Genomic DNA, 18,865 nt, shown 5'->3' with positions numbered 1-18,865 from the left:
TTCTTTTAACAAATATAATCACAACCTCATGTTTACCAAACCAATTGGATTCCAATCCTATCCTCCCAACGGTGCATCCACCACTTTGTATGACAAGCTTATTACTTACACATATATAGCACACACAAGGTTCGATGAAATGATTTTTTATTATTATTATTATTCAATTATGTAAACTAATTTATTTCTCTATCTTTGTTATATTTTATTATTAGGGAAGCATGTGAAGAATATGCAAGACACGCTGAGAAATTAGCTTTCAAGCTCTTAGAACTAATTTCATTAAGCTTAGGCTTACCAAAAGAGCGTTTTCATGATTACTTCAAAGAACAAATGAGCTTTTTCAGGATAAATCGTTATCCACCATGTCCAAGACCTGACCTAGCTTTAGGTGTTGGTCACCACAAAGACCCAGACGTGTTAGGTTTACTGGCTCAAGATGAGGTTGGAGGATTACAAGTGCGTCGTAGATCGGACGGTGTTTGGTTTCCCATTAGACCCGTCCCTAATGCTCTTGTCATCAATTTAGGCAACTGTATGGAGGTAATTTATATCCTTGATATTATGTCATATTATACACAACATTACGAGATTCTAGCTATCATAACTAATGAGTATTACTATATAATAAAAATGATAACATAGCTATGGACGAATGATAAGTATTGGAGCGCAGAGCATAGAGTGGTGGTGAACACAACAAGAGAGAGATATTCCATACCATTCTTCTTGTTGCCTTCACATGATGTGGAAGTGAAGCCATTAGAAGAGCTTGTGAGTCCTAAAAACCCTCCAAGGTACAAAGGCTATAAATGGGGTAAGTTCTACGCCAGTAGAAACAGAAGCAAATTTCAAAACCAGGATATCGAAACTCTCCAAGTCGATGACTTGAAAGTTGTGACATAATGGACTATATATGTGTCAATGTTTTATTCGTTACCAATCATATTAATCAAATAATGTGTGTGAGTGTGGATTTGTGTGAGAACCAATAAATTGTATAACTTCTGTGTACTGGAAGTGCCAAGATTTGTATGTGATTGAGTTTCGTTTTCCTTATCATGTATTGGCAAAAAGAAAAAAAAGAGAGATGTTTTTTTTTTTTTGATCAACTGGAATTATATATTGGATATCGATCGTAATTACAAAGATTACAAACCACATATGGTAGCAGATATGCCTTTGATAAAGTAAACCTACTTACCGCTACTCCTAACCCCGATTCAGGTGAACCCATACAAAAAAATTTACCCAAAAAAGCTCAAAATCAAACAGAGAGTGTTTGTCTTTCCTCCATAAACACTTGATGAAGCCATATAGGATGGTTTGAGGCAACATACGACTGCAACCTGCACTCACTTGTAACACTCTGGGCTATTAAAAGGGCTCCTCTGTTTGAGATTGAACTTTCCAAAATAATTCTCCAAGACTTGAACACTTGCAACAAAAACCTGGCCTCCATCGCTTGATATCTGAAAGATGGCCAAGCTTGTGGTCTAAAAATAGCATAAACCAGGAACTTTTCCTGAAGAGCAAATATCACTTTATCAACTTTGTGACTTCTCATGCTCTCTATAGCCCAAATAAGAGATATAAACAGAGCTTCTTTTTGGTCGGCTACTTTGGAGAAAGCCCTTCTACTATGGAGTAGGACAACACCATTGTGATCTCGCAAGACCCAAGCACCACCAGCCAGTTCATTTCTTTTGGACCAAGTACCTATATTACACTTTAACCAGTCCTTAGGCGGAGGCACCCATAACTTGCCATCCTGACCACGGATGTTTTATTCCTGCATAATAAACCGCTAAAAAGGTTATTTTAATTTTTAAAAGAAGGTTTTTTTTCTTCTACGTTCTACGTCAGTAGGAACAGAAGCGATTTTGGAAAATTAGAAACCGAAAACTTCCAAATCGATGACTTTGTAACATAATAGACACGTATTATATGTGTCGATGTTCTTATCTTTTACCAATCATATTAATCAAGTAATGTGTGTGGTCCTAAATTTGTGTCAGAAGTCAGAACCAATAGATTTGTTAAGTTTTGTGTACTGGATGTGGCAAGACTTTTAGGTGATTGAGTTTGTTTTTGGTGGTAGACCATCTCCATTAATTCCACATTTTATTGTAAGCGTCTTAAAAAAATGTTATTTTTAAAGTTATTTTATGATAAATGTCTTTAAAAGAGGTAAAAGTATCTTTTTAAATGTTTAAATGTCTACTTGAAGAATTTTCATCTAAACTAAAGACACTCATCACAAAATAAAAATAAAATTAATTATTAGAAAATATTAAGACATTTAACAAATATATGAGATGGAAACATTTAAAAATTTTATTCTTTAGTTTATGGCAAGAAAAAAAAGAAAAAAAAAACAAAAATTATTTATTCGTCCATAATGGACTACTAAAACAAACTGTTTTAATCGATTGCTAGCTACCAAAATAGTCGTAGTTGGAGATCACCAACTAATCATCATATCCATTACAATTATATTATATTTTTATCTAAGCTAGGGAGAGAATAATAATGATTCACCGCTTTCATTACTGAGTGTATTCAAAATATGATTTTGGAGGATTGTAGGATTTAGAAAATTTGGAATTTTGATATATTTTATAGAAGTTGATATGATTTATGTTAATTCTTTTAAATCTTACCTAAAACTATGAGATTTATATTTATGTATTTTTAACTAAACAAATCCTCCCAAATCTCTAAAACTTATTAAAATCCAAATCCACAAACTGTTTTGATTAACATTGAATTTTAAAGTAGATTTTTAAATCATTAGTTCAATAACAGTGGATTTGAATAGACTTTTTAAAATTAATGATTGAATAACATAGAATTTGTAAATTTTATACAAATCACTTAAAATGTCAAGTTGAATACACCCCCGTATTCATTGGTCATTTTTTGTTGAGGGTCTAAGTTTTTTTTTATAATTAATTTTGATGTTATTTAATGAATAGTGTTTTAAAAGGAGTAAAATGTCTCCAAATAGACATTTAAGACAATATTTTGGACACTTTAAAGACATTTATTAATAAATATTATTAAAATTAATTATAAAATAATCTGTAGACATTACTCAAAGATAACTGATGGAGATGATCTTGAATTTTATCTTTTAATTTTCTTTGGTTTTTGGTTTCTACTAAGTTATTATGAAATCATATGCATCTTAATTACATGCATAGTAACACACGTATTCCGCATCCAAATTACCATACAAACATTTTACACAAAGCTAATTTGACGATCATATATATATCCCACTAATATGACCACTTGAAAACAAAAGAAAGCTTCAAAAGGTAATTTTCACTTTGTTTTGATAAAACCATCTAGACCGGTAGATGTTAGAATTTTGTAATGAGATTATGTATGTTGTCTATTGGTTACTTTAAATTTTGTATTTTGTTACGTAGTCAAAACATAAACTTTGATCTTAACACTAAGAAAGTAGGAGAGACTGTGTTTTATTTTTCAGCAATGGAAAGAAAGCTCTGAAACTAGCAAAGAAGTTCCACATAAGCAACAATCTCTGAGACACAAAGAGCATCAGTCTTTGGCAGCAATTACATCCATCAGTTCCAATTATACAAAAAGCCAAAGATTATTGCTGCTTTGTTGATGGGTCATGGAGTTCTCCAAATGATTGTGCAGGCATTGGTTAGGTTATGTACAACAGAAACGCACAATTTATACTTCGAGGCATGTTTTGTATGCGAGCAAGCTAGGTTATAACAATGTTATGTTTTGTAGAGATGCGGAAACTTTATATAAAAAAGTATCTCATATCTCCAATGGCGGACATAAACTTCAACAAGGCGATCAGTCTTTATTAGCAGCCCACTAGGACATTGAGAACATTGCCCTTTCATAATAGACTATAACTTTTGTAAAGATTCCACGTTCTTTAAACGTTGTAGCTGATGGTCTCGCAAAAGATGCTAGGATAAAGAAGACATTGTAATATCATGGAACAATATATGTTGTGTTGTGAAAGTCAATAAAAGAGGCAACTCAAAAAACTCATGGTTAAAATCATTAGTTATTTATTATTTTGTGTGGAGCCTACCGTCACTATGCACACATAGTAACTTACTTTTTTTACTTCTATATAAGCGATTGAATTCGATCGTTGTAAACCACGAATACAATTCACAAAACTTCAATTATAAAGAAGTTAGAATTCCCTCTCTCCGTCTCTCTTTTATTCAGTATCCTGATCCTTCTGCGGGTATCAATTTCTCACTATTATTTATATTTTTTCTCACCACAAAATCAAACACTTTTTTATAACACGTTATCAGCACAAGCACTTTACGGTGGGTTATGATTATATATTTATAATATATATATATATATATATAATACTCTATATGTTATTCTACCGGGCGATATGTAGCCTCGTTAAAAAAAAAATCAGTGATTGTTCAAAATACTATTATTTATTTATAATAGGTGGTATTCTGCTCCTATAATTAATTATTTTAATGGCTGCTTCACGCACCATAACAATGGACGGCTCAGCCGCCGATAATGTAGATGACTCCGTCATAATATATTTACTCTTATAATGTGGATCACTCTGTCACCATAATATTGCCGTTATATTATATTTATATTATGGTTAATATATAAGGAGGCTGAGCCACCGGTATATTAACATATATTTGAAATTGCTAAATTTAAATTGATTGTTCAATTTATAATTTATTTTATGTTTAATACTTTTCACCAACACACTACAAGAAAACCTGCAATTTGGGACTCCAGTTTGTGACTATTTTTTTGGTCGCAAAATAGAGCGACTCTTATGAGACTACTTTGTGACGATTCAACGACTACATAATAATTGGAGAGAAAAACGTCGCTTATTAACGACGAAAGATATAAGTCACAAAAGAGTATCAAATTAGGACAACATTATGACTAATTCGTGACGAATATATATAGGTCGCACAACGGCTACAAATTGTGACTACAATGTGACTAGTTAATTAGTCGGTAATGATAGTAGCAAAAACGTCGCATATTGAGGACTTATTTGCAACTTCATTTTTACCCTGATTTAGTAACAAAGAGGTCATTATTTGCTACGAGATTGCGACAAATATTTGAAGAATTTGCGACTAACACCTGATTTAGCTACTCCTTTAAGACTGTTTACCCACTCTAGATATTTTTAATTTGAAATTTCACATTTGAGATTATTTACATGTTTAGTTTTATGTTTATGCTTTGTTTTGCTCGACCTTATCAATAATAACTTTCTCAAAGTCTTAATTTTCAATGATTATAAATTAAACATCCATAAGTTCCAAATCTATCTAAAGTGCATGTTCTTTTATGAGAATGTGTTGCAATGAAGAAAAATTTTAAAATTAAGTGATGAAAACAATGTTTTATTAAATCTTACTATTACATGTACTTTATACTACTACTATGAGTGCTCCTGAGTGATTTATATAAAAAGTTTTGTTCATAATGTGTAAAATTCAAGATTTTTATTTTGTGATGTATATTAGGTAGTCTTAAAAACGTCACAATATGCGACTGATTTGCCACGCTGGTAGGACTACGTCAATATGTCACTCTTCTGCTACCTTTTAGCGACATATTTGTGACGCTAATGTGACTAACACAAATTTTTAAAAAAAAAAATATTACACTTTTCAAAGGCTATAAACAGTAATTTTCAATCTATCAATACACTCATATTTTCACTATTTCATTCATCTTAAGTCGCATCACTTCTCATAAAATTTTCTAAAGAAAGTTATTTAAATTTTCATTTTGAAAAATGATTAGCTTGTTTTTAATTATTTGTTTAATTGCAATTATTACTTGTATTTATGGTCTCTTCGTTAGAGATTTTATCCATTAACATTGGTTTACTTTTGTATGCATTTGTGTTCTTTGTCCATTAAGAGTTTACCATTAACACTGGTTTACTTTTCTATGCATCTGTGTTCTTTGTAATCGCCTGTATTATTAATATAAATGGTGCATTCTAAAATAAATAAAATTATCTTACTAATAATATTTATTGCTTTTGTGTTTAGATAACTAATGGCAAACATTGAGAAGCTTAAGTTTACGGCTCTCAAAATTATTGGAGCAGACTACATAGCATAAACGACTGATGTGGAACTCTATTTAGAGTCACAAGAATTTTTGGAGACTATAAAATTGGAAAATATGTCGCCTTCCAAAGATAAGGCCAAGACAATAATATTCTTGAGAAAACATATCGATGAAAATGTGACGCATGACTATGCACACATAAAAGACCCAGCAGAGCTGTGGCAAGCTTTAAAGCAAGATTTGACAACCAGAGAGAAATAACCCTCCCTCATGCATTAGAAGACTAAAAAAACTTGAGATTCCAGGACTTTGAGAAAGTGGAGGATTATAATTCCGTTATGCTGAGGATTGTATTGCAATTAAAATATTGTGGTAAGCCAATTACCGAAGCTGAAATGCTCGAGAAGTAACACCAAGAAGTGTGAGAATTTTTCATGAACCAAGTCAACACATTAAATCAAGTAGCAGAATATTTCATAATATAGAGCCAACTAACTTATATGAAAACAATGTTGCATGTGTTGCTCAAACAAAGGAAGGGTATATCAAAAGTGATAAAACCAAATATATCCCTCCAAAATTCTTTTCATACACTCAAGAATAAAGACATTAAAGTAAGATATATTCGATCATCCGTGAATTCTACAGATCTCTTCACACAATCATTACCCACGACTATGTTCAGGAAACATGTCCATAGCATTGGAATTCGTCATCAACAAGACTTGTAAGATAAGATCCTGATCAGTCGAGGGGGAGCTTGCGAGATTGTACTATTTTTACCTTACTAAGGTTTTTCCCATTGGATTTTCCTAAAAAGGTTTTTAACGAGGCAATAAAAAATATTACGCAAGGGGACATAGTGACACTGGTCTCCAAGAAGGAGTGTTGTGAAAGTCAATAAAAGAGACAACACAAAAAATTCATAGGTAAAATCATTCCTTGTTTATTATTTTGTGTGGAGTTCACTCTCACTATGCAGATATAATAACTTATTTTTTATTTTTATATATATGATCGAATTATAAAGAAGTTAGAATTTTCTCTCCATTTTTTTTTTATTCGGTATACCAATTTTTCTGCGGATATAAAATTTTGTTATTATTTATATTTTTATTTACCACAAAATCAATTACTTTTTATAATAATTTTTATTAAATATAAAATAATATTGCCAAAAAAATAGGAGAAACTTCGAGAACCATGATAAACACACGTGGCATATTATGATTAGCTAATTTTGGTGTTTTGGGTTGGTGATACGTCCCATCGATCACTCTACTTATCTTCACTCCAGCCCCTCGAATTTGGTGTTTCTGGACCCTTTTAGATACCCCCATCTCTTTGTTTTTTTCCAGAAAAATAAATTTATATTATTTAGGGTCACATTATTTTGTTTATATTCTTTTTAACTTTTAAATAGTTAGAGTTTTAATGATAACTGCAATTTAGACGGCCAAATTTATCTGTCGTCTCAGCCGCTCTATTTTAAGGCGGACTATAGACCACTGTAAATCAATTCTATTTGTATGTTAAAGCGGTCCGCAGTTGGTCTGCTGCGATTTTGTCTTTGTTTTATTTGGACCGCACCACTGCAGAATACTGAATGATAAATAAAAAGCAGTACAGTCTGCAGATGGATTTGTGCGTCCCAATTGCTACAACCATTCGTACCCTTAATATGTTCTAGCTAAATTCATAAAAGTAATCGTATAAGAGTGAAACCAATGGCTTAGTTAAGGTTGTTCTGGCTATTTTGAATTATTTATCGTACGTAACCTTGCCTTGCATGTTTGAATCTATGACAAGCACAGCTATACTTATACATAGGGGGGACCTGGGACGTATGTGTGGCTGAGTACTGCGAGACGTGCCCTATATAAGATTTGATAATTTTGAAGGTTTTTACGTAACTAATTTGTGATGGAGATTGGTTTGTTGAGTGCACCATGTTCTCTACTAACTTCTTTTTAGTTACACACTTTCTCTTTTGACTATTTTAGTAATAAGTGATTACCATATTTGTCATTTTTAAAAAACCATTTTGTTATTCTGTAAAGGAATGACGTTAATACAAAAAGTGAAAAACTATAATTAATGCATGATTAACACATAAAAAAAATCTACATTTACATGTCTTTTAGTAAATGTTCATATATTAATTTATATTAAAAAATTCTATGTTAAATATATTATGTTTCTAGATCCCTGATTAGTTACCTACATGCTACGTTAGACATAGATTTACACATATGCATGTAAAGAAACGACCCAAAAGATATAGTTATGGGCTCGTTGTAAAAAACCAAAGGACAACAAAACAAAGGAAAATAAATTAATATATCTTGATTACTATTATTTTACTTGAAAAATGTAGTGGTAGATAGTTAGCCACATTATGGTTCTAGAGACATCCAAACACAGTATAAATGCAAAGCTCTTTCAATTGGCCTCAAAACGTTTCTTAGTCGTAAGTTGTAATAATGGAGGATATTGATCCAACTTACATCCAACCACCAGAGCATAGAAAAGATTCGAATTTCATCCCTAACCAACCCGAAGAGATACGCGTGATCGATCTCTCGCGCCTCGACGATCCCGAAGATGTCCAAAACGTTATCTCAGAGATTGGTGACGCCTGTGAGAAATGGGGATTCTTTCAGGTGATCAATCATGGTGTGCCTTGCGACACAAGACACCGTGTGGAGAAGACTGCAAGGATGTTTTTCAATTTGCCAATGGAAGAGAAGCTGAAGGTGAAGAGAGACGAGGTGAATCAAGTAGGGTATCACGATGGAGAGCACACGATAAACATTAAAGACTGGAAAGAAGTGTTCGATATTAATATCAAAGATCCAACGGTTATTCATTCTTCCACTGATCCTGAAGATGAAGGTTTAAGGCTTGTGTAGTATAAAGAGAATATGTGTGTATGTTTATTTATCAACGGCGTTACAATGTTTATATACACGACTCAATAGCTAGGAATCCCTACACAATACTTGCTGAGCAAGGTAAAACACATATGACACATGAACTTGGACATTAGAAGAGTAAACTGTTGAAAACCAAGGGCTTTTGCCAAAATATCGGCCAGCTGATCTTCGGAGCGAACATTTGATGTAGAAATAACACCGTCTTGAATAGCGTCTCGAACAAAATGACAATCACGCTCGATGTGATTCGTACGTTCGTGGAACACGGGATTCAGTGGCGGATCCAGGAGGAAAATTAACATGGGGCACAGATGAATACTTACCTTAACAAAATTTTTTTTAGCAATATTAATACAAGCCAAAACATAAAAAGTGATAAAAAATTGTAGATGAAAGACATTGAACCCTCCTCTTTTGACATAGTATGTGGCACTTTTAACCAAATGTGCTAAGATATGTTATACACAATAGATAAAATTGAAGAATTATTAAGAATGAGTATGGGGCACTTGCCCCACCTCCATTACACCTACATCCGCCCTTGACGGGATTTGCCGCAATGTGCAAAGCTGCTTTGTTGTCGCAAAACAACCTCGTCGGAGCGTGTTGTGGGAACCCAAAATCTTCAAGAAGCTGACGCAACCAAATAATTTCTTTTAAAGCGTCGGCCATGGAACGATACTCAGCTTCTGCCGGAGACCGAGAAACCGCCTTTTGCTTCTGAGTTTTCCACGAAATAGGACAGCCTCCTAAAAACATAAAGTACGCACTAAGAGAGCGACGGGTTAAAGGACATGTACCCCAATCAACATCACAATATGCCGTAAGAATAAGCTTTGTATCTGCTTGCAATATAAATGCTGTGACCAATCGATCCTTTAAGATAACGAACCACCTGCAACGCAGCATCCCAATGCGCCTCGCGGGGAGCTTTCATAAACTGAGACAAGATATGGATAGGATAAGTAAGCTCCGGACGTGTAACCTTTTAATAAATTAGACGACCAAATAGTCGGCGGTAGCGCATGGGATCCGATAGTAGAGGACTTGAATCAAGACCAAGTTTATGATTCTGGTCCATAGGAAGCCTAGAGGGCGTGGCAGCTTGGAGTCCGGACTCAGCCACGATATCAAGCAAATACTTGCGTTGAGATAAGAAAATACCCTCCGTACTACAAGCAACTTCAATACCAAGAAAATACTTAAGCTTCCCTGGATCCTTCATGTGAAAACACTTGCTCAAATACTCCTTAAACAAGGTCAAAGACGGTAAGTGATTACCACAATAATAAGGTCATCGACGTAAACAAGGACACGCAAGTCTACGTCACCGCGGGTCAAGATGAACAAAGAGTAATCAGCATAAGATTCCTCAAAACCATATTCCAACAAGGCATTCGCTAACTTAGCAACCCAGCACCGCAATGCTTGCTTAAGACCATACAAAGATTTATGTAAACGACAAACTTTATTTGGATGCGTATGGTGGAAACCCATAGGCACCTGCATATAAACTTCTTCTTTAAGATCTCCGTGAAAAAACACATTGTGGACATCCATCTGATGGACATCCCATCCTTTAGACGAAATGATTTGCATTAAACCACGAACTGTAGACATTTTAGCAATGGGAGCAAAAGTCTCCTCAAAGTCACGTCCAGCAACCTGGCGATTTCCAAGAACCACAAGACGAGCTTTATATCGCTCAATAGACCCATCCGTATGATACTTGATTTTATACACCCATTTATTTCCAAGAGCTTTCTTTCCTGGAGGTAAATCGACAATGCTCATTGTATTGTTAAGCTCAAGGGCATCGACTTCACTAACCATGGCATTATTCCACCGGTCGTCTTGTACAGCATCGTTAAAACAAGAGGGTTCGGTACCCGTAGTCACGGCTGCAAGAAAAGCACGATGCGGAGGAGAGAATAAATCATCAGCAATATAGTGCGTGAGAGGATACTTTGTGTTCCCTGAACTCGTAGACGAGGACTCGAGAACGAGAGGAGAGGGGAGAGCGTGATGGGTATCCTCTCCAACACAAGCGGAATATGTGACATAACCGGTTAATCTGGTCGACGGGAATTTTGCTCTTTTCCCTTTGCCTAAGTCATCATCCTCATCAGTAGAAGCAGCAACAACAACAGTTGACGGAGTAGCATCAACAACAGCGGGTGTAGAAGATTCAGGAACAACATCAACAATATCATCGGAAGGAACAAGGACCGGTGTTGAGTCGGGCCGTGAGGTTATAGGAGGAGAGTCATCACGTAGCGGAAGCAGAGAAGATGGAACCGTATCACGATGAACATCATCGACAGGAACTACTTCAGGATCTTGCGTCACGGGAGGAAAAGATTCCGATGCCACGGAACCACGACTCCCCCTATCAACGGAAGCGGGTTCGAGATCCCAATCACCGTCGATTAGAGTTGGTGGTTCCGGGATAAATGATGACACATCAGGCTTTTGTAAATATGGGAACACGTTCTCGTGAAACACCACATCTCGAGAAACCAAAAATTCATTCGTTGTCAGGTCATAAACCCGCCAACCTTTCTTGCCAAAGGGGTAACCAACGAATATACAATGACTACTCTGTGAGCCAAATTTGTCCTTATCTCGAGCGCGCAAATGTGTATAGCAGGAAGAACCAAATACTCGCAGCTGACCATAGTCCGGTTTGATACCAATTAAAACTTCATAGGGTGATCGTCCCACATGTATTTTCGAAGGAGTTCAATTAATAATGTATGCAGCAGTAAGAATAGCCTCTCCCCAGAATAAAACCGGCAAACCAGCTTGAAATAACAGAGAGCGAGCAACATTAAGAATGTGACGGTGTTTACGCTCAACACGACCATTCTATTGAGGCGTACCAACGCAAGAGGTCTGGTGAAGAATCCCTTTATCCGCAAAAAACTTTCCCAAGCACATAAACTATGTACCGTTATCACTACGCACCATCTTGACTTTCTTATCAAACTGTCGTTCGGAATAAGCACAACAATTTTCTATCACCCGTCGTACTTCAGACTTGGCAATAAGAAGATGCGGGAAAATCATCAACGATTGTTAGAAAATAAACGGCTCCACAAGAAGAAGCAACACGGTATGGTCCCCAAACATCAACATGGATTAATTCAAAACACTCTGTTGTCTTATTGATACTATCATAAAAAACATCACGAGTTTGCTTAGCCCGATAACAAACGTCACAAGGACTTGGACTAGCACAATTTGAAACACCAGAAAAAACGGGTAATGAAGAAAGAACAGAAAACGTCGGATGGCCCAACCGCTGATGCCATAAAGTCGGATCAACCGAAGCCGCCACACGAGTCACATTAGTAGTTGCCACATCCGTTAAATAGTAGACCCCATCACGCTCTTCACCGGCTCCAATCAGAGTCCTCGTGAAACGGTCCTGTAAAACACAAAGAGTATCGGTAAATAACGCAAAACAATTCTTCATTTGCTTCAGAATCTTTGAAACCGATATTAAAGAACAATTTAAGTTGGGAACATAAAGAACATCCAACAAGGAAACACTATCCGTGAGATGAAGAATGCCTTTACGATTTGAAAAGGTAACACTACCATCAACAAACCCAACCGAGCAAGATGGTGTGTCAACCAAATCAGTAAGAAGGGAAATATTTCCAGTCATGTGATGAGAGGCTCCTGTATCAATGATCACATCACCAGGAATCTTACCAGAGAGCTTATCGGGTTGCTTTTCAGCTTTTGAAGAGCAACCAAGGAAAGAGCTTTCCAATGCTCAGGAGAAAAATCAGAAATAGTGACATTAGGACTGGTAGTATAGGCAGCAACGGCTTGACCACGTCCACGCCCAGCTCCTTTGCCACGACCTCGACCTGCAGGAGAACCACGACCGCTGTTCCTAACGTTACGGTCGGTGTACCACTCCGGATAGACAACCAATTGCCAACAAAACGCCATTTCATGGCCAGTACGACCACAATGAGAACAGAGCAAACTACGCTCCCGACCTGAAGATTCCACACGTTGATCTCCACTGATCGGGGAAGAGGAAAGAGAATCACGCCTAGCAATAAAACCAACAGCATCTTGCTGTTGTTCACGAGACCGAGCCGCCAAGATCCTCTGCTCTTCACGGATGACTCGCGAATAAGCTTGATCCAAAGCTGGAGAAGGATCAGCATTAATAATCGAATGATACACATTCGCAAACCGGGTTTCGTCAAGACCCATGACAAACTGATTCACTTTCTCCTCTTCTCTTTCGGTGGCAATCGTTTTGTAAACGCCACAAGTACAACCATCACAAGAACACACCGGGAGAGGTTTGTATGTGTATAGCTCATCCCACAAAGCGGTAAGCTTCCCGTAATAATCAATCACGGATTTTCCCTCTTGGCGACAAAGAGCTATTTGAGAACGAAGATGATTAACACGAACTTTATTCCCAACCGAGAAGCGTTTGCGCAAATTCTCCCAAAGATCACGAGCACTAGTGTGATACGAAACGGTGGAACGTACATGAGGTATAATCGACGTACGTAACCAAATAACGACCATGGAGTTGACTGAAGTCCATGATTCTAAATCAGAGCTATCTGCTCCGGGTCTCTTCAAGGAACCGTCAATAAAACCAGTCTTCTTCTTTGCACGAAGAGCGTTGAGCATCTCCGAAGCCCANCCTCGTGAAACGGTCCTGTAAAACACAAAGAGTATCGGTAAATAACGCAAAACAATTCTTCATTTGCTTCAGAATCTTTGAAACCGATATTAAAGAACAATTTAAGTTGGGAACATAAAGAACATCCAACAAGGAAACACTATCCGTGAGATGAAGAATGCCTTTACGATTTGAAAAGGTAACACTACCATCAACAAACCCAACCGAGCAAGATGGTGTGTCAACCAAATCAGTAAGAAGGGAAATATTTCCAGTCATGTGATGAGAGGCTCCTGTATCAATGATCACATCACCAGGAATCTTACCAGAGAGCTTATCGGGTTGCTTTTCAGCTTTTGAAGAGCAACCAAGGAAAGAGCTTTCCAATGCTCAGGAGAAAAATCAGAAATAGTGACATTAGGACTGGTAGTATAGGCAGCAACGGCTTGACCACGTCCACGCCCAGCTCCTTTGCCACGACCTCGACCTGCAGGAGAACCACGACCGCTGTTCCTAACGTTACGGTCGGTGTACCACTCCGGATAGACAACCAATTGCCAACAAAACGCCATTTCATGGCCAGTACGACCACAATGAGAACAGAGCAAACTACGCTCCCGACCTGAAGATTCCACACGTTGATCTCCACTGATCGGGGAAGAGGAAAGAGAATCACGCCTAGCAATAAAACCAACAGCATCTTGCTGTTGTTCACGAGACCGAGCCGCCAAGATCCTCTGCTCTTCACGGATGACTCGCGAATAAGCTTGATCCAAAGCTGGAGAAGGATCAGCATTAATAATCGAATGATACACATTCGCAAACCGGGTTTCGTCAAGACCCATGACAAACTGATTCACTTTCTCCTCTTCTCTTTCGGTGGCAATCGTTTTGTAAACGCCACAAGTACAACCATCACAAGAACACACCGGGAGAGGTTTGTATGTGTATAGCTCATCCCACAAAGCGGTAAGCTTCCCGTAATAATCAATCACGGATTTTCCCTCTTGGCGACAAAGAGCTATTTGAGAACGAAGATGATTAACACGAACTTTATTCCCAACCGAGAAGCGTTTGCGCAAATTCTCCCAAAGATCACGAGCACTAGTGTGATACGAAACGGTGGAACGTACATGAGGTATAATCGACGTACGTAACCAAATAACGACCATGGAGTTGACTGAAGTCCATGATTCTAAATCAGAGCTATCTGCTCCGGGTCTCTTCAAGGAACCGTCAATAAAACCAGTCTTCTTCTTTGCACGAAGAGCGTTGAGCATCTCCGAAGCCCATTCATTGTAGTTGTCACCGGTTAAGGTAACAGCTGAAATCATAGCACCAGGGTTGTCCGTTGAAGACGTAGAGTACGAAGCCATCACCGTTTTTTTCCGCCAGGTGAACCGATGGCGGCGAGAGCTCCGGTTTGCGTAAGAGATTGTGTCTCTTGTGTAGCCATAACTTCGAAGTAAAAAAAACAGAGACACCAAACACCTAAAAAAAAGAAAAAAAAAAAAGATCTCCACACGAGACTTAAAAGAAAAGAAAAAAAACAATGATCAACCGATCAAACAAGAGAGAAACGAAAGAGAAAAAACCAAGATCAACTGATCAGAAAAAAAACTTGAGAAACGAAAGAATTAGGTTTCAGGATTTGGACTTTACAGTGGTAATCACTTACCATCTTTGATTTCAGGTAATGTTTTTTAATTAGGTACATTAACTTGTGTTTACGAGAAACAACGAAGCGGATCCGGTTTAAATGATTTATTGTGTTGTCTGCTATGTAAGCTAAATATTTTCTTTATTTTATTTGTTCTATTTTATTATTAAGGAAACATGTAAAGAATATGCAAGAAACGTTGAGAAGTTAGCGTTCAAGCTTATAGAACTCATATCATTAAGCTTAGGCTTACGAAAGGAGCGTTTTCATGATTACTTCAAAGAACAAATGAGTTTTTTAAGGATAAATCGTTATCCACCATGTCCAAGACCTGACCTAGCTTTAGGTGTTGGTCAACACAAAGACGTCGTCGTTCTAACTGTATTGGCTCAAGATGAAGTTGGACGATTACAAGTGAGTCGTAGATCAGACGGTGTTTGGTTTCCCGTTAGACCCGTCCCTAATGCTCTTGTCATCAATTTAGGAAACTGTATAGAGGTAATTAATATCCTTGAAATTATGTCATATTATACAACACGTTAAAAGATTCTAGAGCTATCATAATTAATTAATTATTGAATATAGTGTATTACTACTATATAATTAATAAAAATGATAATGTAGATATGGACGAATGATAACTATTGGAGCGCAGAGCATAGAGTGGTGGTGAACACAACAAGAGAAAGATACTCAATACCATTCTTCTTGTTGCCTTCACACGATGTTGAAGTGAAGCCATTAGACGAGCTTGTGAGTCCTGAAAGCCCACCAAGGTACAAAGGCTATAAATGGGGTAAGTTCTACGCCAGTAGAAACAGAAGCAATTTTCAAAAACTCGATATCAAAACCATCCAAGTCGATGATTTGAAAGTTGTGACATAATAGACAATGTGTCAAATGTTTTATCGTTACCAATCATATTAATCAAATAATGTGTGTCAGAACCAATAAAGTGTATAACTTCTGTGTATTGGAAGTGCCAAGATTTGTATGTGATTGAGTTTCGTTTTCCTTCTCATGTATTGGCAAGAAAGAAAAATAAAAAGATGATTTATTCGTGCATAATAATAAACCGCTAAAACAAATTATTTTAATTGATTGCGCTAGCTAACCAAAATGATCGTGGTCATCAGAGTCTCAGAGATCATCAATCAAATCCATTGCGTTTGTTTTGAAGAGTAATGGCTGACCGCAATTAAAAAGTGTTTACAAGTGTGTACAATTTAGTGTCTCATTAGCACATCCTTCTAGTCATGATAGGCCAGTTAAAAAAAAAAAAAAAAAAATCTATATTTGACTTACGTTTTCCAATTTCGACTCATAAGACTGCGTCCAGATTCATATTTAAAATGTCCTGTGGTCCTCCTCTCTTGACCACTTAACTATCGCTGCAAATTGTAATTCCCTGTGTTCTAATTATAGTTATTGTTATACATACTCAGTTTCAATATCTATTTCTTGCTTAGTTGATCATACTTCTTTTTCAATAAAATACAACATTGTACCAAAAGCTACTTTATTAATCTATATATAATAACAATCCGAATAAATGCGATCAACAGTTGTGTTTTCGTACCTTTTGAACATTTTCCGAAAAGTCGTGATGGTTCATCAAAACTGTTATTTATGAAAAGTTACAACTGTTCACTGTAGAGTTGTGTTTATTGTGACATTCATATCTTTTGAAATCTATATATATTTGTTTGTTTGAACTGTTTTCATTTTTTTGCAATGACACAAAACAATATAAATTTTCAATCTCAACAGTTTTTACATCTTTCTAAATTGTTCTCTAGCATTCATTCTTTTAAAAGTAAAGAAAATCCTCCAATTGTTGATTTAACTAAAGATTTTTAGAATGATGAATCTAATTTACAACTTTTAGTTAATTTTAAATATAAAAATTTAATAAAAATTGTTAAAGTTTTTTCCAACAGTTAGATGGATTATATAGTGAGTTTTTGAATTTGAACTTTTCAATATGGTAATAAAGATGTCTTCTATTTAAAAGCAGTTTATATGGATTATTAGGTACAATGAAGTACAGACAATTGCGATTTTTCGTAGTACCTTTACGTAAATTTTTTGTTTTTATATGCTTTTTAAAAAATTCAAACGGTTGTATTTGTTCATTATAGAGTTGTATCTTTTCACTATATTTTATTTATATTTTTTCATCACAACTTTCATTCTAATAGATGTGTCTATTTAAATAGTCATGTCTTTTTAATTATAATTATTTGATAAATATTACATTTACTCATTACAACCATTAGTTCAATATTCTCAGTTAAGATCATTGTCATTATGATTTTTTTTGCAAATTTACGTCTATTCTACATAATATTTTTTGTTTATAAGTTTTCGTTTTGATGGTTGTGCTTTTAGTAACAGTTTATGTTTAATTTTTATATATTCAAACTATTCTATTACATTCAAATGATTTCATAATGTATAATTTCAAATTTCAAATTTATTAACTTTTTCTAAAATAATTCCCCCGCGACATCGCGGGGGGTCTGAGTCCTAGTTTTAATAATTTCTTAGCTGAATTTCCCTACAAAACCTTTACAAATTATTTGCATCAAAATCACTTTCCTTAAAAAAATTACTTTATTCCAAATTTTCTTTGAAGCATATCTCTATATACTTTTTTTTTTTTGGACAAACAGATCTTGTTTTCATTCATTCAATATGATAAAAGTTACAAGGTTCAAGAGTTTTTCCAAAGCAAAGCTTGTTACAATAATAAAACATAGGGAAAAGATAGATAATTCGACAACATATGAAGGAACTCGGAAACGTGAGCAATATAGCACCAAATCACAAGCAAGACCCATGTAAGTCGAAGCCAGATTCACAAATAGTATATCTCTATATACCTATTAAAGCAATGTTGCTAAAAGTTCGATCCTACTACCATATGGTATATTACAAAAACTGCCACTGAATAAATATATACAGTACAACCTCTATAAATTAATAAATTTCTCCGGTCCCAAATTGGGACTAATGTAATTTTGGACACTATTTGATAATATAATAAAATAATATTTTTTTTGAAAATCATTTGTAAATATATGGTCTCATCAATAATATAAATTAATAATTATATAGAATTATTCAAATATATGTATATATCAACACATTATCTTTTATTAGAGTTCATTTTTGATATTTTTATTGTATAAAAATCTTTGAGTGCTATCGTCAAACATGATAATTGTTATTTTCATTGTAATTGATTTTATAAAAATATTAATTATAACAATTAAATCTTATTTTTAATATTTTTTTACTGAATTAGGAAAGTCTCTCTATAAATTAATAATTATTAATTTATCGAGAAATTAAAACCTCTATAAATTAATAGATTTTCTTGGTCCCAATATTATTAATTTATAGAGGCTTTACTGTATTTGAGAACAAAAATAAAACCATATAAATTTTCACACATAAAAACTTCCAACACTGCAAAAAAAAAAAAAAAAAAAAAAA

At 35.3% G+C, this 18,865-nt stretch overlaps 3 protein-coding genes across 3 annotated transcripts in view; all 3 read left to right on the top strand.

Annotated features, from left to right (window-relative positions):
- Nucleotides 1-978, top strand: part of LOC104783972 (flavonol synthase/flavanone 3-hydroxylase-like) — a 2,329-nt gene extending 1,351 nt beyond the window's left edge. Inside the window, exons 2-3 of the mRNA XM_010509062.2 lie at nucleotides 216-543; nucleotides 646-978. Coding sequence (XP_010507364.1) covers nucleotides 216-543; nucleotides 646-906 — 589 coding nt within the window. The 3' untranslated portion in view covers nucleotides 907-978. The remainder of the gene's footprint in view (nucleotides 1-215; nucleotides 544-645) is intronic.
- On the top strand, nucleotides 8,586-9,014 carry LOC104705507 (feruloyl CoA ortho-hydroxylase 1-like). The gene has a single exon (XM_010421524.1). It carries the CDS (start codon nucleotides 8,586-8,588, stop codon nucleotides 9,012-9,014), a length of 429 nt encoding a protein of 142 aa, XP_010419826.1.
- Nucleotides 15,653-18,865, top strand: part of LOC104705496 (flavonol synthase/flavanone 3-hydroxylase-like) — a 6,495-nt gene continuing 3,282 nt past the window's right edge. Inside the window, exons 1-2 of the mRNA XM_010421513.1 lie at nucleotides 15,653-15,862; nucleotides 15,989-16,140. Of these exons, the coding sequence (XP_010419815.1) occupies nucleotides 15,653-15,862; nucleotides 15,989-16,140 (362 nt within the window). The remainder of the gene's footprint in view (nucleotides 15,863-15,988; nucleotides 16,141-18,865) is intronic.

The sequence above is a fragment of the Camelina sativa genome, chromosome 1 (genome assembly GCF_000633955.1).
Source record: "Camelina sativa cultivar DH55 chromosome 1, Cs, whole genome shotgun sequence".
Taxonomy (NCBI): Eukaryota; Viridiplantae; Streptophyta; class Magnoliopsida; order Brassicales; family Brassicaceae; genus Camelina; species Camelina sativa.
The sequence above is the reverse complement of the archived record's forward strand: the minus strand, read 5'-3'. Positions and strand labels throughout refer to the sequence as shown.

Coding starts and splice junctions, on each gene's coding strand:
- LOC104705507 (XM_010421524.1), top strand. CDS start 8,586: ATGGAGGATATTGATCCAACTTACATCCAACCACCAGAGCATAGAAAA.